This window comes from Sphaerodactylus townsendi, linkage group LG10 (assembly GCF_021028975.2).
Source record: "Sphaerodactylus townsendi isolate TG3544 linkage group LG10, MPM_Stown_v2.3, whole genome shotgun sequence".
Lineage (NCBI taxonomy): Eukaryota > Metazoa > Chordata > Lepidosauria > Squamata > Sphaerodactylidae > Sphaerodactylus > Sphaerodactylus townsendi.
In genome coordinates this window covers 86541441-86561875 of record NC_059434.1, presented here as the reverse complement: position 1 = coordinate 86561875, position 20435 = coordinate 86541441, and the positions used below count along the sequence as shown (strand labels likewise).

Sequence of the window (20435 nt, the reverse complement as noted above, 5' to 3'; positions counted from 1 at the left end):
ACATCTGGAGAGCTGCAGGTTCCCTACCCCTGGACTAGATGGACTCTGGTCTGATCCAGCTGGCTTGTTCTTATGTTCTTATGTTCTTCTTCTGCATGAGGGACAATGCTTCTTGGGAATCGTGGCTTGGAAAGTGTGAAGCTTTATAGCTGCCTAGGCTGTCCTGCTGGCTGGTGTTGACGTTAAGAAATTGTCCCACACGCACCCACTTCTACACCGCTCCCCTCCCTCAGAGAGGTGTTTGCCCTCCCTCGCTGGCACGTTAATTGCTTTGGGGTTCTCTTTTCACAAGATGCCAAAGCTGATGGATTGCAACCGTGAAGCTCAGTCAAGAGAAGCCCTGTTTTTAATTCTCAGATCGCACGCAGGGTCAGCACCGCTGTTTCATGCCTCCCTGCTTGATAGAGTCTGCTTTCTGCTTTCCCCCCTGTCTAGTAATTGAGGGTGGGTGGGTGGGAGGAAGGAACACATGATAGGAATGGGGAACTTTTTCAAAGCCACAGGCCGTATCTCTCTCCCTTTGGAATTCATCACAAAGGCTTGTGGCAAATGCTCAAACACTATCTTGGGGAGGGAAAGTAGTAGGCAGGCGTGACATCAGTTTGTAGACTCCATGATGGGGCTCTGAACAAGGACCGGGTCCCTTTGTACCAACAAGCTCCCCGTGCTTCTCTCTGTGTGGAGACACAGCAGTGGAGAAAAGATGACACAGTTGGACTTTCAAAAAAAAAAATAAGAATCTATCTATATAAAAAGCTAACAGTGACTTTGTTAGTCACGCCCTAACGCCGAAACGGCTGGACGGATCGCCCCCAAATTTTCACATGACGTTCCTCCCTGTTGCGGGCAGGTAATGGGACCTTCAAATCGCCAAAACCCATACCTAAGCCAGGTAAAACGTCTTTTTCCTGGCGCACCAGGCCATGAAGCTGGCTGTGTTTAACTGTCACCCTTAGTGTGTTCGTGCAGCCTGTCTGTCTGTGGCCTGAGGGCTTGGGATGAGGGCTTAGGATGTTTGCGCAGATGGCCAGAGATGAGCATTGAAGACAGTAAATAGGTAACACTGTTAGGTAATACGAGTGGAAGTGAAACACATACACACTTTGCCGTGTGAGACGTCAGGTGGGGTTCCCCCCCTTACACGCAGGTAACTTTCACTCTCTGTGCCTCACCCACTGCTACCACACAACACACATCCAGCCTGCTAACCTCACACACCTCACTCTGCCCTCCCTCACATCCGCCATAACTCACTCATTTACCCACTTCCTCACCCATATTCGCCACAACTCTCTTTTACTAAAAGCGAGCTGCAGTTTGCCTTTTTCTTCTAAGAAAATCTAAGTGGGTGGGGCTTAAATCCAACACTACCACATCCGCTTCTTTTGCACATGGCCCTTTAAGAACCCAGAGAGCTGGCCTCAATCTGAGCGCCTCACCCCCCTGCCTCTGCTGCTTGACTGGGGTCGAATCCCCACTACCGTCTTAGCCAGACTTCAGAACACAAACTAACCAGGTTTGAGGTCGTTTGTGTTCTGAAACCTGGCTCAGACGGTAGTGGGGATTCGACTGGGGAGGTCGTCCCTCAAAGCTGGTTAGTTTGTGTTGTGAAACCTGGCTAAGACGGTAGTGGGGATTTGACCTATGATAGCCTGCTTGCCCCAGTTCTGCCTTCCCCAAGCCAGGACTGTGCGTGTCAACCAGCCTCATGGACAGCGGGATTCGCACTCTGGACAGTTCCGTTGTGGAATGGAAAGGGTTACCTTATACTAAAAAAAACAAGACACCACCATATAACAATGTGAATTGAAAAGGGAAAGAGGGATTCCATTTGACCACCCCAAAAGGCTATGCTGGGGATCATTGGACCTGCATGGACATCTGTGTGGGTTGCGGACTGTGATGAGAAGGACAATTGCCACAGCAACGCGTGGCCAGGGCCCGCTAGTAGCTATATAATCTGATAGATACCTGAAAGGTCTGGAATCCAGGCCCTATGAGGAGAGACTTGGGGAGCTGGAGAGGTTTAGTTTGATGAAGAGAAGATTAAGTGACATGATATGTCCAAATATTTGAAAGGATGCCATGCTGCTGCAGAGACTGGGACCAGGAGTCATGGGTTCAAGGTGCAGGAAAAGAGATTCCACCTAAACATTAGGAAGAACTTCCTGACAGTCAGGGCTGTTCAACAGTGGAATTCACTGCCTCGGAGTGTGGTGGAGTCTCCTTCTTTGGAGGTTTTTAAACGGAGGCTGGATGGCCATCTGTCAGGAGTGCTTTGTGTGTTCCTGCATTTCAGGGGGTTGGACTTGATGGCCTTTGGGGTCTCTTCCAACTCTATGTTTCTATGATGGAACCTTTGTGCACTGGTGTATTTAGGGTGAGTGTTTCTCTCTTTCTCACAATACTAGAACCAGGGGGCATACATTGAAAATGCTGGGGGGAAGAATTAGGACGAATAAAAGGAAACACTTCTTCACGCAATGTGTGACTGGTGTTTGGAATATGCTGCCACAGGAGGTGGTGATGGCCACTAACCTGGATAGCTTTAAAAGGGGCTTGGACTGATTTATGGAGGAGAAGTCGATTTATGGCTACTAATCTTGATCCTCTTTGATCTGAGATTGCAAATGCCTTAACAGTCCAGGTGCTCGGGAGCAACAGCCGCAGAAGGCCATTGCGTTCACCTCCTGCATGTGAGCTCCCAAAGGCACCTGGTGGGCCACTGCGAGTAGCAGAGAGCTGGACTAGATGGATTCTGGCCTGATCCAGCAGGCTAGTTCTTATGTTCTTATGAAAGCCCAGGTTTAAGCCCCAGGAGGCATCCAAGCCTCAGGGCATCCAAGCATCTCCTTTGAAAAGCAGGAAGCTGCCCCCACTCAGAAGGCTAGTCTAGCCACCTTTAAGAAGAATGGGTAGACCTGGCCACCAGAGAGCTGGTCTTCCAAAATGGGGATGACCTAATGGATTTGAGGGGTGGGGCACAATTTCAGCCCCTGAGGGCCGTTTTCTGTAAATATACCCCTGTTTGGTCAAAGAAGAAGAAGTTGGGATTTATACTTTCTCTCCACAAAGTGACTTCCAATCTCCTTTCCCTTCTTCTCCCCACAACACACCTTGTGAGACAGGTGGGGCTGAGAGAGTTCTGAGAGAACTGTGACTGGCCCAAGATCACCCAGCAGGAATGTGGGAGTGCAGAAACACATCTGGTTCACCAGATAAGCCTCCCCCACTCAGGTGGAGGAGTGGGGAATCAAACCCAGTTCTCCAGATTAGAACCCACCTGCTCTTAACCACTGCACCACGCTGGCTCTCAAAGAAAATCCCAAAGCAATCAATGTGCCAGCAAGGAAAAGCAAAGACCTCCATCCACCATGTTCTAAGAACCTCTGAATAGCCAGTATTTTGGGAAGGACCAATGATTGAGGAGGCCTGTAGAATGCCTGCCTTTTGGGAGACATTTTCAGATACTAAATGAGCCCTTGGTGTAATCCAGCAGATGTTGCTGGATTTTCCTGGGTACAGACACCCCGTGATTTGACAGATGAGACCAGGTCAGCCACCTGGGAAACGGATCTCTGCAGTTTGTCGAATAGGTGTGACCCTGGCGGTGTGTGTGTGTGTGTGTGTGTCTCCAGGCCCCACTCACACCTGAAAGTTGAAACAGTTCTTGAAACTTGAACAGAGTGTACAGACTAGCATTGGGCAGGATAGCCAGGAATAAACACCCTTGTCTGCATGATGAAACACAGGTTCAACACCAGGGACAGAGCGAGGGGGGAAGGCGCCCAGTGCACTGGTGTGTCCCCCACCCCCTGCCATGCCCCCGTCCCGCCCCGGAATGCCCTGCCATTCCCCCAGAAGGCCCGCGACACACCCCCACTGGGGCATGCACCCAGTGCATCACGCACCCACCCACCCCACCTGTCCCCTTGGAGCTACACCTCTGTTCAACCCACACCCAGGCATGAATGCTAGAGAATAATGTTGCCAAATCTGAGATGGGGAATTCCTGGATATTTGGAGGTGAAGCCTGGGGGAGGGGGGGGCGGGGAGAGATTGGGGAGGGAAGGAGATCAGCAGGGATGGGACGCTGCAGAGCCCACCCTCTAAGCAGCCATTTTCTCCAGGGCAAATGATCTCTGAATGTCACCTGAATCCCTGTTGCTTTGAATGGCATCTGTCGCTGGCCTTCTTTTAACTTTGATTTGAAACTGAGCTTTTAATTGATTTTAATTTAAATGTATTTAAACGACAGTAGATTAGATTTTAACTGCTATAACTATTTTTAATTGTTTTAACCAGCCCCCTGCCTGGTGGAACACTCTTCCTCCATCTGTCTGGGCCCTGCGGGATCTTGGTGAGTTCCGCAGGGCCTGTAAGACTGAGTTGTTCCTCTGGGCTTTTGGGGGGGGATGGCCACTGATGCACCCCTTCCTGTCCTGCTTACATACTGGGACTTTTAACATCTCTGCAACCCACCGTTCTTCCCCCTTTTGGGGGAGGGGTTTTTACTGAAAATTTTAATGTCAGACTCTGGGAAGTTTGTACGTATTGTTGTATTTATTGGGTCTCAGTGATGTTATGACTCATGGAGCCTATTATTTATTTATAATCTTATCTTATTTTGTGCTCTATTTGTCTACTGTTTATTTTGTTGTTCACTGCCCAGAGCCCTTCAAGGGAAGGGCGGTATACAAATTTGAAAATAAATAAATAAATAAATAAATAAATAACTAGGTTAGATTGGGTTTTTTAACTACTATAACTGTTTTAAACTGTTTTAATTGTTTCATGTGTTTTATTGTTTGTTTCATCAAATGCATAGGTCATTCACTACTTTAAGCGGCTCTGAGCCCTTATGCGGAGGGTGGTGCACGAATCGAAATAAATAAATCTGGAGACCAGTTGTCATTCTGGAAGAACCCACCTGGAGGGCACAACCAAATGCAATTGCGCGAATATTGGCTAGAAGTCAAAGGACTGTTTGACTGAAAAAACTTTAAAGGCGTTTGATGCTATTTACAAAAGAAGAATTTCTCCCTTACTGTTTCAAATGAAGTGTACGGGACTTCCCTCGGTCTCCAACACCCATAACAAGAAGTATGCTTGACACCAAATCACTTGAAAAAGAACGTGTGGGATTTTCCTCAGTCTCCAATAAGCATGTAATATTCAGGCAAGAGTCCATAGACCAGCAACACAACCCTACAAATCTCTTTTAGGGTGCTACAAGATTCTTAGGTTTAAAGAGAATAGTTTGAGCTAGCTGCTCCCAGGTTGACGCCTGACCTTGCTGTAACTTCAAAGGCTCAAAATACATTCATGCTACCTGAGTATCACACTGTCTCATAAATTCAAAGAGATCATCTCAACCACAATCTATCACAGAATCTCTTCACTGCTGCATTAATTGCAGTCTGAGATGAAGTCTGGGGCTGTTTTAGTTGAAAGAAAAATCTGCTTAGTATTTAATGCCACCTTCTGGCTCCAAATAGCCATGGCAATTTCTTGATTAACTACTAAGGCAATGCTAACCCACTGCCCTTGCCTTAACCCTAACCATAACTTATTATTTGTATTTAATTTATTTATTAATAAATTTATTTAATTTATTTAATTTATTCAGTCATAAATTTTTCCCAAAATTGTAAGAAAATCCCAAAACGTGAAACTGACCATAGCCCTATTCTCGGAGTGCGCCCTAGATCTTTACGTAACACTAAGGCAATGCTGACCTGCTGACCTTGCCTTAACCCTAACCCTAACTTATTATTTTTATTTAATAGATTCAGTCATAAATTGTTCCCAAAATTGTAACAAAAACCCGAAACCTAAAACTGACCATAGCCCTATTCCCGGCCTGCGCCCTAGAACCATCGTAACACTAGTCAAAGGCCCCTTCCGCACATGCAAAATAAGAAGAAGAAGAAGAAGAGTTTGGATTTATATCCCCCCTTTCTCTCCTGCAGGAGACTCAAAGGGGCTGACAATCTCCTGGCCCTTCCCCCCTCACAACAAACACCCTGTGAGGTAGGTGGGGCTGAGAGAGCTCCGAGAAGCTGTGACTAGCCCAAGGTCACCCAGCTGGCGTGTGTGGGAGTGCACAGGCTAATCTGAATTCCCCAGAATTGCACTTTTCAATGCACTTGGAAGCTGAATTTTACTGTGCGAAATTGCAACATCTACTTTCAAACTTGTGAAAGTGGATTGAATGTGCATTATTCTGCATGTGCGGAAGGGGCCAAAAAGGCTCCCCACAGACATTACGACCAAGCAGAGACCTTTAGGAAAGAAGGTGGGAGAAAAAGAGTTGCAGAAGAATCCAATATGGGCTGAGAACACGGAATATCAATGATTAACCTAAATAACTAGATTTCAATCCAGGAGCACCTCAGAGAACAGTAAGATTTTCCAGGTTCAAGCTTTCAAGAGCCAAAGATCCTTCCGCCAGATCAGCTTTCGAAAGTTTATACCCACAAAGTTTGTTGGCTTCCGGGTGCTACTGGATTCTAATCTATCTGATTGTACTTCAGAGTCTCTGAATCTAGAATTAACGCACAAACCCACCCATCCACCCACCCTTTTATGAAGCTAACTGTCTTTGATTGCACAGATTCCTTGCCTCTATTCCACCACCAGCCCCCAGTCTAGGCCTAATTTAAGATTGTTTCAGATTGCAGGTTCTTCGGGGCAGGGGTTGCGCTTTGTAAACTGCCGTGTTTTGCCCGGGGATTGCATGCATAGTAATGGACAGTACTAAGATTGAAAATAAAATAATTAATGTTCTTATCAATGTATAGTTAGCATTAATGTGAAATAACTAGTATGCTTGATAATATCATCATCAGGTCCATTTCATTCTAATGAGTTGTTATTCTTGTTGCCGACTTTGGACGCGGCTTCCACCCTCTCTGCCCCGCACAGGGCGGGCGGTGAGGTCCATCGGAACCGGAAGTGGACAGCATCGCCTTCACGTTCTATCTATACCCTTTGCGTCTTCCACCGCCCAGGCGCCGGCGTGCCCTCACCCAAAATGGCGGCCACGCGCTCCCGCCCCGCCTTCGCCCTCGCGCCACGTGTCCGCCCGGCGAGAAGGGCGGGCGCCAGGAAGGAAGATGGCCGCCGCGTCTTCACGGGGCTCCTCTCCAGGGGGCTTTCCCCTGTGATCGGGGGCGGAGAGAAAGTTAAAGTGCGGCACTCGCTGACGGGGGGCGGGAAGAGGAAGGGGAGACACTCCAGCCCCCCTTCCAAAGGTGACCCCCTTCTCCAATTCTTACCTGGTTGACAGGTAAGGGTGTCAGGAAGGGACACAACATCCCCCCCCCCTTTATATCAACCCCTCGCTGCCACTCCCCCCCCCCCAGTTATTCTTTCCTTCCCTTTTAAAAATACATTTTTCTGTAAGAAGAGAATCGCCCTAGCTAACCCCACTTGCCCCCCCTCCAATAACTTACACCCTCAGAGGTCACAAGAGACCAGTTTAGACCCCCCTCCCCTTGCCCGGTTGTAACACCCCCATCAGATTTGCAGGTTCTGAGCCCTTCTTGTCCCTCCCCTGCCTCCCCCCCCCGTTTGCTTATTTTGTGGGTGGTGCCCCCTTATTTCACCCTCCCCTCCTTCCCTCTCTCTGCCAGGGGGCCCTTCCTGGGGGAGGGAGGCCCCCCACTGCGCTTGGATCAGGGGCCGGTGGGGGCAAGGTGCCCTCCTGCTTCCTCACCCCCACCTGCCAGCCATGCCCACCCTGGAGCGGGTGGCCAACGTGGCCCTGCGGGTGCCCAGCGTCGTCCTGCTGGACCTGCTCTACCGCTGGGACGTGCAGACCTTTGCTGACCTGCTGCAGCCTCGAACCAGGGAGCCCCACCTGCCTCGCCGGCACCTCTGGACCCTCTACTATGCAGGTGAGTCGCCCAGGGGGGCCTGGCAGGTCCCTGGCAGAGAGAGGGGCAAGGGACTGCAAGCCATCCTCGTAAGCCCTGTCCCCCTCCGCTGTTGCCAGCCCAAAGGGTTGGGATATCTGTGGAGATTGGCCCCCACCCTTGTGAAATGGCTGCGGGAGGAGGTCAGGAGGGATCCCAGGTGCTCCTGGTCTTCCGCAAACGTCGCAAAACCGAACTATTCAAAAGAACTTGTCCGTGCAGAGAACAGGGTTGCGCTGTACAAAAGAGTTCGCCGACTTAATGGCATAAAAGAGGACAGACTGTGGAGCGTGCGTGTTGATTCTAACGCATTGTGGTTTGTAAAACCGTGCCACTGTGCACTGTTAAAAGTCTGGACATGATTGCACTGTGGTTTGTACTTTAAATCTGCAAGGGGGGTGTTTTTCCAATTGTAATAGTGCGTTGCGGGGAACGTATTCCCCAGCTAAAGAATTGTACATGCTCATTGTGAAGGTTCTTGTTTTCGTCCTAACCCTGTGCAAAGTTCTCATAAGTTGTGATTTACTTCCAACGTAGTGTGTTGCACGCAGACTTTTTTTTTACTGTGTGTTATGTTGTGTTTGATAAGTTTTGGCGTTGAAGCCCAGTGAGGCAACTGTTCCAATTGTTACATTAATTAAGGTATTTCTGACTACAGTTTAATTTTTACCAAGGTTATCATAAGAACATAAGAACGAGCCTGCTGGATCAGACCAGAGTCCATCTAGTCCAGCACTCTGCTACTCGCAGTGGCCCACCAGGTGCCTTTGGGAGCTCACATGCAGAATGTGAAAGCAACGGCCTTCTGCTGCTGCTGCTCCTGAGCACCTGGTCTGCTTAGGCATTTGCAATCTGAGATCAAGGAGGATCAAGATTGGTAGCCATAGATCGACTTCTCCTCCATAAATCTGTCCAAGCCCTTTTTAAAGCTATCCAGGTGAGTGGCCATCACCACCTCCTGCGGCAGCATATTCCAAACACCAATCACACGTTGCGTGAAGAAGTGTTTCCTTTAATTACTCCTAATTCTTCCCCCCAGCATTTTCAATGAATGCCCCCTGGTTCTAGTATTGTGAGAAAGAGAGAAAGATTTCTCTCTGTCCACATTTTCTACCCCATGCATAATTTTATAGACTTCAATCATATCCCCCCTCAGACGTCTCCTCTCCAAACTAAGGAGTCCCAAACGCTGCAGCCTCTCCTCATAAGGAAAATGCTCCAGTCCCTCAATCATCCTTGTTGCCCTTCTCTGCACTTTTTCTATCTCTCCAATATCCTTTTTGAGATGTGGCGACCAGAACTGGACACAGGACTCCAAGTGCGGTCGCACCACTGTTTTATATAAGGGCATGACAATCCTTGCAGTTTTATTATCAACTCCTTTCCTAATTATCCCCAGCATAGAGTTTGCCTTTTTCACAGCTGCCGTGCATCATGGTTCTAATGGCCCTGGGAAATTGGCAGGTACCAAATCCCTGAATGTTGGAGGCTACAGATCTACCCCTTAAAACAAAACAAAAAAAATCCTTTCAAAGTACTGCACTTGGATTTGCCTGTCTTCCTCCTCTCTTAGGTCACCTGGTTTGCGTGGTGGTCCTCCTTCTCCCGGTCCGGTTTCTCGTGAAGTTGTACCTCTACATCCTGACGATGCTGTTGCTCTATGTGGGCCATCAGACGGTCAGGTGAGGACCAGGCGTTTTGTTTATATCCCCACGCTTTCTTGCCAACAGCACCTGCCAGGGCTTGCACACAATGCAACAGCGTAAAAATGACCCTGCTAGAAGCAAGCAGCTCTGTTTGTAACAAACCATCTAGAAAGAAAGAAGTTGACCACCTTACCAAGAAGAAGGGTGGGCTGTAAATATTTGGATTATGCAAATAAAAGAGGGCAGAAGTGCTAGAACATATCCTCAAAAAAAACCCCTCATTATATTGTGTGTGTACTGATTTATGGGAATCCCAGCAAGGGGTCTTAACGCAAGTGGGAAGCTGAGGTGGTTTGCCAGTACCTGCCGGGCCAGGTAGGGCTTTCGTCCAGCAAGGCTTCTGATTGGCTGTTGGAAAGTTGACTGGCTGTGCATAAGAACATAAGAACAAGCCAGCTGGATCAGACCAGAGTCCATCTAGTACAGCACTCTGCTACTCGCAGTGGCCCACCAGGTGCCTTTGGGAGCTCACCTGCAGGAGGTGAAAGCAATGGCCTTCTGCTGCTGTTGCTCCCGATCACCTGGTCTGTTAAGACATTTGCAATCTGAGATCAAGGAGGATCAAGATTGGTAGCCATAAATCGACTTCTCCTCCATAAATCTGTCCAAGCCCCTTTTAAAGCTATCCAGATTAGTGGCCATTACCACCTCCTGTGGCAGCATATTCCAAACACCAATCACACGTTGCGTGAAGCAGTGTTTCCTTTTATTAGTCCTAATTCTTCCCCCCAGCATTTTCAATGAATGCCCCCTGGTTCTAGTATTGTGAGAAAGAGAGAAAAATTTCTCTCTGTCAACATTTTGCAGATTCTTTTAAATGTTGCTGTGGCAGCCGCTGTGACTACAGCCAAGGGTCTGCACTGTGTGACTAACGCTAAGCTGTGGCGATTATTTTGCGGCTGGCTCCGCCTCCTGAGGCAGCCATTTTGTTGCCACACCCACCATGCTGTGTTAGAATTCCAGATGTGTCCACAGGCTGAAAAGGTTGGGGACCCCTGTGGTGGGTGTTATGAAAGATGTTTTCCTGAGACCTTGGAGAGCAGCGGCCAGTCTGGGTAGGCAAGACTCAACTCGACGGACCACAAGTTTGACTCTGGATAAAGCAGAGTCATGTGTGTTTACATGCATATTAGCTAAGTTGCTTGACTCCAAGGTGGCCAAAAAAGAGTGCTGTGATGTCATCAGATTTGCCCAGTTCTTGTCCTTGCAAGCAGAAAAGAAGGCAAAGGTTTGGCTGAGTTACAGCTACTGTGCACAGGTGGAGGAGGGAAGGTTAACAGCAGAGGTGGGATCCAGCAGGTTCTCACCAGTTCCCGAGAGTGGGTTACTAATCATTTGTGTGTGCCGAGAGGGGGTTACTAATTGGGTCCGCTTTTCCGTTAGAAATTCCATTAGGTCCAAAAATCATAAAGTTCTGTTGTTTCCTATGTGGCTGGTTAGCGAAGGTAGAAAACGGGCTAATTCTCCCTGTTGTTGGGCTGTTTTAAAAACATGTTTTAGAAATATGGTAAAGTTCCTTGTTTAAGGAAAGTCTCCTTCTTTTGATTTCTAGAAACAAAATTAAGTATTTGAAAGTATTAAGTATTTGACAGGCAGTCAATTAGAGGAGAAGTAGTTGTTTCTGTTGGCAGCAGACGATAGGACTTGCTATAATGAGTTTAAATTACGGACAGAAAGATACCAGCTGGAAATGAGGAACTTTTTTTTTACAGTTAGAGTTTTTTACAGTAACAGAGAAATTATTAATGCCCCGCCCCCGGAATGCCCGGCCACGCCCCCGGAATGCCCCGCCCAGCCCCATTGGTGCTACGCCACAGTTTGAATCCCACCACTATGGGAACCTGTTACTAAAATTTTTGGATCCCGCCACTGGTTAAGAGGTGACATGAAAACCATGTTGAGGTATTTGAAGCGATGCCATGTCGAAGAGGGAGCAAGGTTGTTTTCTGCTGCTCCAGAGACTGGGACAAGGAGTAATGGGTTCAAGGTGCAGGGAAAGAGATTGCACCTAAACATTAGGAAGAACTTCCTGACTGTCAGGGCTGTTCGACATAGTGGAATACGCTGCCTTGGAATACAGTGGAATACGCTGCCTTGGAGGGTGGTGGAGTCTCTTTCTTTGGAGGTTTTTAAACAGAGGCTGGATGGCCACCTGTCAGGAGTGCTTTGATGGTGTGTTCCTGCGTGGCAGGGGGTTGGTCTTGATGGCCCCTGGGGGTCTCTTCCAACTCTATGATCCTATGATTCTAACTGCAAGCAACCAATTCTGACCATGTAGAATAGAATAGAATAGAATCTTTATTGGCCAAGTGTGATTGGACACACAAGGAATTTGTCTCCGGTGCATATGCTCTCAGTGTACATAAAAGAAAATGTAGTATGCACACTGCCTGCACATGTTCTTCAGTCACTGCATGTAACCCCACAACATTTGTTTTCTGCTGCTCCAGAGACTAGGACGATCAGATGCAAGGTACAAGGACCCCAGACTTTTAAGAGTTGACACCAAAACTGCAAACCTGATTTGGTATTCCACCAGGAGCCAGTGTCGCTGGTGAACTACCGGGTGCATATCTGCTCTTCCCAGAGTCACAGTCTTATTATCATTAGATTTCAACTGCATCTGAACTAGACAAACAAGTTGCCCTGATCCACTTAATCGTGACTGCTTGGAAGATGGAGAGCAGGGCTACTCCTTGAGGGAAGGGTTCGTAGTTGGAGCTTGGGACTTTCATAGAATCATAGAAGTCGGAAGAGACCACAGGGGCCATTCAGTCCAACTTCCTGCCCGGCAGGAACACACAATCAAAGCACCCTTGACAGATGGCCATCCAGCCTCTGTTGAAAAACTTCCAAAGAAGGAAACTCCACCCCTCTCCAAGGCACCATATTCCACTGTCGAACAGCTTTTACCATCAGGAAATTCTTCCTACTGTTTAGGTGGAATCTCTTTTCCTGCATCTTGAACCCATGAACATAAGAACATAAAAACTAGCCTGCTGGATCAGACCAGAGTCCATCTAGTCCAGCACTCTGCAACTCGCAGTGGCCCACCAGGTGCCTTTGGGAGCTCACATGCAGGAGGTGAAAGCAATGGCCTGCTGCTGCTGCTGCTCCTGAGCACCTGGTCTGCTAAGGCATTTGCAATCTGAGATCAAGGAGGATCAAGATTGGTAGCCATAGATCGACTTCTCCTCCATAAATCTGTCCAAGCCCTTTTTAAAGCTATCCAGGTTAGTGGCCATCACCACCTCCTGTGGCAGCGTATTCCAAACACCAATCACACGTTGTGTGAAGAAGTGTTTCCTTTTATTAGTCCTAATTCTCCCCCCCCACCCCCCCAGCATTTTCAATGAATGCCCCCTGGTTCTAGTATTGTGAGAAAGAGAGAAAAATTTCTCTCTGTCAACATTTCCTACCCCATGCATAATTTTATAGACTTCAATCATATCCCCCCTCAGACGCCTCCTCTCCAAACTAAAGAGTCCCAAACGCTGCAGCCTCTCCTCATAAGGAAGGTGCTCCAATCCTTCAATCATCCTCGTTGCCCTTCTCTGCACTTTTTCTATCTCCTCGATATCCTTTTTGAGATGCGGCGACCAGAACTGAACACAGGACTCCAAGGGCGGTCGCACCACAGCTTTATATAAGGGCATGACAATCCTTGCAGTTTTATTATCAACTCCTTTCCTAATGATCCCCAGCATAGAGTTTGCCTTTTTCACAGCTGCCATGCATTGAGTGGACATTCCCATGGAACTATCAACTAAGACGCCCAAATCCCTTTCCTGGTCTGTGACTGATAGCACTGACCCATGATTCCTGGTCCTCGTCTCTGGAGCAGCAGAAAATAAGCTCCCTCCTCAACATGACATCCCTTCCAATATTTCATCCTGGCTATCATGTCCCCCCTTAACCTGCTCTCCTCCAGACTAAACATCCCCAGCTCCCTAAGTCTCTCCTCACAGGTCATGGATTCCAGGCCTTTTACTGTTTTGGTCGCCCCCCTGTAACAGCAGAGACCCACTCCTTCCTCCGTGGTTGCTTTTCAAAAACCTCTGCTGCCGTGGCCAACCATGTTAACAGGTTCTCGTTGCAGGGACTACATCTGGCAAGAGACGGGCCGTGAGTTCCAGGGGGCCGTGTACAACGATCCCGTGGCACTCAGTCGCTTTGCCACCGTGCTCACAGGTGAGGAGTTCAGTGGCTTGGTTAGGCAGGGTCCCGCTGCACCAATCGGAAGAGAGGATAAGCGTCTGTGGATCTCCTTGCCACACCCAGAGAAATTTTCCAAACCTCGAAAAGTAGACTTCTAGAACAGGAATATCATATCTTGTTGGGGCAAGCAAACAAATCATGCTCACCCCTCTCTGTCAGAATAATACCGGAACAGGGGCGCATAGCCAAATATCTTGAATTATTAACTGAACCCCAACAGAGATGGATTATCACAAGGGCCAGATCCAATACCTTCCCATCGGCCATTACAAAGGGTCGCTACTTATCCATACCTCTTCAGGATCGGGTCTGTCCACACTGTAAAAATCAAGTGGAGACTCTTGCTCACATTATTCTTGACTGTCCGAGATGTGTGGGCATTAGGAATTTCTCTCCCAGGCTGGCCCTAGACAAATCTGAACGTGACTCTGACTGCTCTGTTGTGGAGCTTCTGTTAAACAACACAGATTGGGGGGGGGGGGGTGGGGGGGGGGGGGGGTGGGGGGGGGGGGGGGTGGGGGGGGGGGGGGGTGGGGGGGGGGGGGGGTGGGGGGGGGGGGGGGTGGGGGGGGGGGGGGGTGGGGGGGGGGGGGGGTGGGGGGGGGGGGGGGTGGGGGGGGGGGGGGGTGGGGGGGGGGGGGGGTGGGGGGGGGGGGGGGTGGGGGGGGGGGGGGGTGGGGGGGGGGGGGGGTGGGGGGGGGGGGGGGTGGGGGGGGGGGGGGGTGGGGGGGGGGGGGGGTGGGGGGGGGGGGGGGTGGGGGGGGGGGGGGGTGGGGGGGGGGGGGGGTGGGGGGGGGGGGGGGTGGGGGGGGGGGGGGGTGGGGGGGGGGGGGGGTGGGGGGGGGGGGGGGTGGGGGGGGGGGGGGGTGGGGGGGGGGGGGGGTGGGGGGGGGGGGGGGTGGGGGGGGGGGGGGGTGGGGGGGGGGGGGGGTGGGGGGGGGGGGGGGTGGGGGGGGGGGGGGGTGGGGGGGGGGGGGGGTGGGGGGGGGGGGGGGTGGGGGGGGGGGGGGGTGGGGGGGGGGGGGGGTGGGGGGGGGGGGGGGTGGGGGGGGGGGGGGGTGGGGGGGGGGGGGGGTGGGGGGGGGGGGGGGTGGGGGGGGGGGGGGGTGGGGGGGGGGGGGGGTGGGGGGGGGGGGGGGTGGGGGGGGGGGGGGGTGGGGGGGGGGGGGGGTGGGGGGGGGGGGGGGTGGGGGGGGGGGGGGGTGGGGGGGGGGGGGGGTGGGGGGGGGGGGGGGTGGGGGGGGGGGGGGGTGGGGGGGGGGGGGGGTGGGGGGGGGGGGGGGTGGGGGGGGGGGGGGGTGGGGGGGGGGGGGGGTGGGGGGGGGGGGGGGTGGGGGGGGGGGGGGGTGGGGGGGGGGGGGGGTGGGGGGGGGGGGGGGTGGGGGGGGGGGGGGGTGGGGGGGGGGGGGGGTGGGGGGGGGGGGGGGTGGGGGGGGGGGGGGGTGGGGGGGGGGGGGGGTGGGGGGGGGGGGGGGTGGGGGGGGGGGGGGGTGGGGGGGGGGGGGGGTGGGGGGGGGGGGGGGTGGGGGGGGGGGGGGGTGGGGGGGGGGGGGGGTGGGGGGGGGGGGGGGTGGGGGGGGGGGGGGGTGGGGGGGGGGGGGGGTGGGGGGGGGGGGGGGTGGGGGGGGGGGGGGGTGGGGGGGGGGGGGGGTGGGGGGGGGGGGGGGTGGGGGGGGGGGGGGGTGGGGGGGGGGGGGGGTGGGGGGGGGGGGGGGTGGGGGGGGGGGGGGGTGGGGGGGGGGGGGGGTGGGGGGGGGGGGGGGTGGGGGGGGGGGGGGGTGGGGGGGGGGGGGGGTGGGGGGGGGGGGGGGTGGGGGGGGGGGGGGGTGGGGGGGGGGGGGGGTGGGGGGGGGGGGGGGTGGGGGGGGGGGGGGGTGGGGGGGGGGGGGGGTGGGGGGGGGGGGGGGTGGGGGGGGGGGGGGGTGGGGGGGGGGGGGGGTGGGGGGGGGGGGGGGTGGGGGGGGGGGGGGGTGGGGGGGGGGGGGGGTGGGGGGGGGGGGGGGTGGGGGGGGGGGGGGGTGGGGGGGGGGGGGGGTGGGGGGGGGGGGGGGTGGGGGGGGGGGGGGGTGGGGGGGGGGGGGGGTGGGGGGGGGGGGGGGTGGGGGGGGGGGGGGGTGGGGGGGGGGGGGGGTGGGGGGGGGGGGGGGTGGGGGGGGGGGGGGGTGGGGGGGGGGGGGGGTGGGGGGGGGGGGGGGTGGGGGGGGGGGGGGGTGGGGGGGGGGGGGGGTGGGGGGGGGGGGGGGTGGGGGGGGGGGGGGGTGGGGGGGGGGGGGGGTGGGGGGGGGGGGGGGTGGGGGGGGGGGGGGGTGGGGGGGGGGGGGGGTGGGGGGGGGGGGGGGTGGGGGGGGGGGGGGGTGGGGGGGGGGGGGGGTGGGGGGGGGGGGGGGTGGGGGGGGGGGGGGGTGGGGGGGGGGGGGGGTGGGGGGGGGGGGGGGTGGGGGGGGGGGGGGGTGGGGGGGGGGGGGGGTGGGGGGGGGGGGGGGTGGGGGGGGGGGGGGGTGGGGGGGGGGGGGGGTGGGGGGGGGGGGGGGTGGGGGGGGGGGGGGGTGGGGGGGGGGGGGGGTGGGGGGGGGGGGGGGTGGGGGGGGGGGGGGGTGGGGGGGGGGGGGGGTGGGGGGGGGGGGGGGTGGGGGGGGGGGGGGGTGGGGGGGGGGGGGGGTGGGGGGGGGGGGGGGTGGGGGGGGGGGGGGGTGGGGGGGGGGGGGGGTGGGGGGGGGGGGGGGTGGGGGGGGGGGGGGGTGGGGGGGGGGGGGGGTGGGGGGGGGGGGGGGTGGGGGGGGGGGGGGGTGGGGGGGGGGGGGGGTGGGGGGGGGGGGGGGTGGGGGGGGGGGGGGGTGGGGGGGGGGGGGGGTGGGGGGGGGGGGGGGTGGGGGGGGGGGGGGGTGGGGGGGGGGGGGGGTGGGGGGGGGGGGGGGTGGGGGGGGGGGGGGGTGGGGGGGGGGGGGGGTGGGGGGGGGGGGGGGTGGGGGGGGGGGGGGGTGGGGGGGGGGGGGGGTGGGGGGGGGGGGGGGTGGGGGGGGGGGGGGGTGGGGGGGGGGGGGGGTGGGGGGGGGGGGGGGTGGGGGGGGGGGGGGGTGGGGGGGGGGGGGGGTGGGGGGGGGGGGGGGTGGGGGGGGGGGGGGGTGGGGGGGGGGGGGGGTGGGGGGGGGGGGGGGTGGGGGGGGGGGGGGGTGGGGGGGGGGGGGGGTGGGGGGGGGGGGGGGTGGGGGGGGGGGGGGGTGGGGGGGGGGGGGGGTGGGGGGGGGGGGGGGTGGGGGGGGGGGGGGGTGGGGGGGGGGGGGGGTGGGGGGGGGGGGGGGTGGGGGGGGGGGGGGGTGGGGGGGGGGGGGGGTGGGGGGGGGGGGGGGTGGGGGGGGGGGGGGGTGGGGGGGGGGGGGGGTGGGGGGGGGGGGGGGTGGGGGGGGGGGGGGGTGGGGGGGGGGGGGGGTGGGGGGGGGGGGGGGTGGGGGGGGGGGGGGGTGGGGGGGGGGGGGGGTGGGGGGGGGGGGGGGTGGGGGGGGGGGGGGGTGGGGGGGGGGGGGGGTGGGGGGGGGGGGGGGTGGGGGGGGGGGGGGGTGGGGGGGGGGGGGGGTGGGGGGGGGGGGGGGTGGGGGGGGGGGGGGGTGGGGGGGGGGGGGGGTGGGGGGGGGGGGGGGTGGGGGGGGGGGGGGGTGGGGGGGGGGGGGGGTGGGGGGGGGGGGGGGTGGGGGGGGGGGGGGGTGGGGGGGGGGGGGGGTGGGGGGGGGGGGGGGTGGGGGGGGGGGGGGGTGGGGGGGGGGGGGGGTGGGGGGGGGGGGGGGTGGGGGGGGGGGGGGGTGGGGGGGGGGGGGGGTGGGGGGGGGGGGGGGTGGGGGGGGGGGGGGGTGGGGGGGGGGGGGGGTGGGGGGGGGGGGGGGTGGGGGGGGGGGGGGGTGGGGGGGGGGGGGGGTGGGGGGGGGGGGGGGTGGGGGGGGGGGGGGGTGGGGGGGGGGGGGGGTGGGGGGGGGGGGGGGTGGGGGGGGGGGGGGGTGGGGGGGGGGGGGGGTGGGGGGGGGGGGGGGTGGGGGGGGGGGGGGGTGGGGGGGGGGGGGGGTGGGGGGGGGGGGGGGTGGGGGGGGGGGGGGGTGGGGGGGGGGGGGGGTGGGGGGGGGGGGGGGTGGGGGGGGGGGGGGGTGGGGGGGGGGGGGGGTGGGGGGGGGGGGGGGTGGGGGGGGGGGGGGGTGGGGGGGGGGGGGGGTGGGGGGGGGGGGGGGTGGGGGGGGGGGGGGGTGGGGGGGGGGGGGGGTGGGGGGGGGGGGGGGTGGGGGGGGGGGGGGGTGGGGGGGGGGGGGGGTGGGGGGGGGGGGGGGTGGGGGGGGGGGGGGGTGGGGGGGGGGGGGGGTGGGGGGGGGGGGGGGTGGGGGGGGGGGGGGGTGGGGGGGGGGGGGGGTGGGGGGGGGGGGGGGTGGGGGGGGGGGGGGGTGGGGGGGGGGGGGGGTGGGGGGGGGGGGGGGTGGGGGGGGGGGGGGGTGGGGGGGGGGGGGGGTGGGGGGGGGGGGGGGTGGGGGGGGGGGGGGGTGGGGGGGGGGGGGGGTGGGGGGGGGGGGGGGTGGGGGGGGGGGGGGGTGGGGGGGGGGGGGGGTGGGGGGGGGGGGGGGTGGGGGGGGGGGGGGGTGGGGGGGGGGGGGGGTGGGGGGGGGGGGGGGTGGGGGGGGGGGGGGGTGGGGGGGGGGGGGGGTGGGGGGGGGGGGGGGTGGGGGGGGGGGGGGGTGGGGGGGGGGGGGGGTGGGGGGGGGGGGGGGTGGGGGGGGGGGGGGGTGGGGGGGGGGGGGGGTGGGGGGGGGGGGGGGTGGGGGGGGGGGGGGGTGGGGGGGGGGGGGGGTGGGGGGGGGGGGGGGTGGGGGGGGGGGGGGGTGGGGGGGGGGGGGGGTGGGGGGGGGGGGGGGTGGGGGGGGGGGGGGGTGGGGGGGGGGGGGGGTGGGGGGGGGGGGGGGTGGGGGGGGGGGGGGGTGGGGGGGGGGGGGGGTGGGGGGGGGGGGGGGTGGGGGGGGGGGGGGGTGGGGGGGGGGGGGGGTGGGGGGGGGGGGGGGTGGGGGGGGGGGGGGGTGGGGGGGGGGGGGGGTGGGGGGGGGGGGGGGTGGGGGGGGGGGGGGGTGGGGGGGGGGGGGGGTGGGGGGGGGGGGGGGTGGGGGGGGGGGGGGGTGGGGGGGGGGGGGGGGGGGGGGGGGGGGGGGCGGGGGGGGGGGGGGTGTGAGGGGGAGGGGGACGACGGGGAGAGGGGGGGGCGCGCGGGGGGGGGGGGTGGGGGGGGGGGGGGGTGGGGGAGGGGGCGGGGGAGGGGGGGGGGGGGTGGGGGGGGCGGGGGGTGGGGGGGGGGGGGGGGGGAGGGTGGGGGTGGGGGGTGGGGGGGGGTGGGGGGGGGGGGGGGGGGGGGGGGGGGGGGGGGGGGGGGGGGGAGGGGGGGGGGGGGGGGGGGGGGGGGGGGGGGGGGGTGGGGGGGGGGGGGGGGGGGGGGGGGGGGTGGGGGGGGGATGGACTACAATTCCCATCAGCCCCTGCCAGCATGGCCAATTGGCCATGCTGGCAAGGGCTGATGGGAATTGTAGTCCATAACATTTGGAGTGCCAAAGGTTCGCCACCACGGATCTACTGGCAGAAGTCGTCAATAGAGGGCGACAGGTGTTCCTCCCCAGGGAAGGGGTTCCAAAGCTTTGGTGCCGCGACCAAAAAAGGCCCTTTCTCGGGTTGCCACCTGTCTAGTTCCAGGTGGCCGCAACTGGAGCAGAGCCTCCAAAGATGACCCAAGTGAGTCAGAAGGTTGATAGGGAAGAAGGCAGTTGGTTCCATTACCACAGGAGAGCCTAGAACCATGGTGGCGAACCTTTGGCACTCCAGATGTTACGGACTACAATTGCCACTATCTTTAAGAGTGCAATGCCAACATTAGCCCAAATAAACTCAAAAATACACACGTTGCACTCTGGCTGTGTCTAATCTTATATATTAATCTTATATATAATTGAACACCTTAACACTTCTATTTGTATTTACAATCTCCTTATTTCTCTGACAAAGTTCTTAAAGATACAGTATAAATCTTCCAACTCTTATAACTAAACTTGCGCGGCCTGGGACCTCCGTACCTGCGGGACCGTCTTACCCCATACGTCCCGAATCGGTCTCTGCGTTCAGCAGAGGCCAACTTACTGGTGATCCCTGGCCCCTCAATGATACGGCTGGCCTCCACCCGGGCCAGAGCATTTACAGCTCTGGCCCCGGCCTGGTGGAACGCTCTACCACCATCCGTCCGGGCCCTGCGGGATCTTAACGAGTTCCGCAGGGCCTGCAACACCGAGCTGTTCCACCGGGCCTTTGGGGAGCCTAGCCGTTGATAGGGGCCCCCTCCCTCTCCTTTCTCCTACAACATCAAGGGGATCCTTCCGCCCCCCCCCCCCCCATTGGGGTTTTTAGGGGAATTGATAGCAGGCGCCATCTTGTGTTAATGTTAATTTTTAATGATGCTGTATTTTAATGGGGTAGGGTTTATTTTTATTAGAGCCATACTAATTTATATTTACTGGATTTTAACCTAATTTGTGCTCTATTTACATATTGTTCACCGCCCTGAGCCCTCCGGGGGAGGGCGGTCTATAAA

At 59.4% G+C, this 20435-nt stretch overlaps 1 protein-coding gene across 1 annotated transcript; it reads left to right on the top strand.

Annotated features, from left to right (window-relative positions):
- The first annotated feature begins 7031 nt into the window (after positions 1–7031).
- Positions 7032–19602, top strand: LOC125439657 (RING finger protein 145-like). Its single transcript, XM_048508774.1, has 4 exons — positions 7032–7901; positions 9493–9601; positions 13725–13836; positions 19474–19602. Exons 1-4 carry the CDS (start codon positions 7736–7738, stop codon positions 19600–19602), a joined length of 516 nt encoding a protein of 171 aa, XP_048364731.1. The 5' UTR covers positions 7032–7735.
- The last annotated feature ends 833 nt before the right edge of the window (positions 19603–20435 follow it).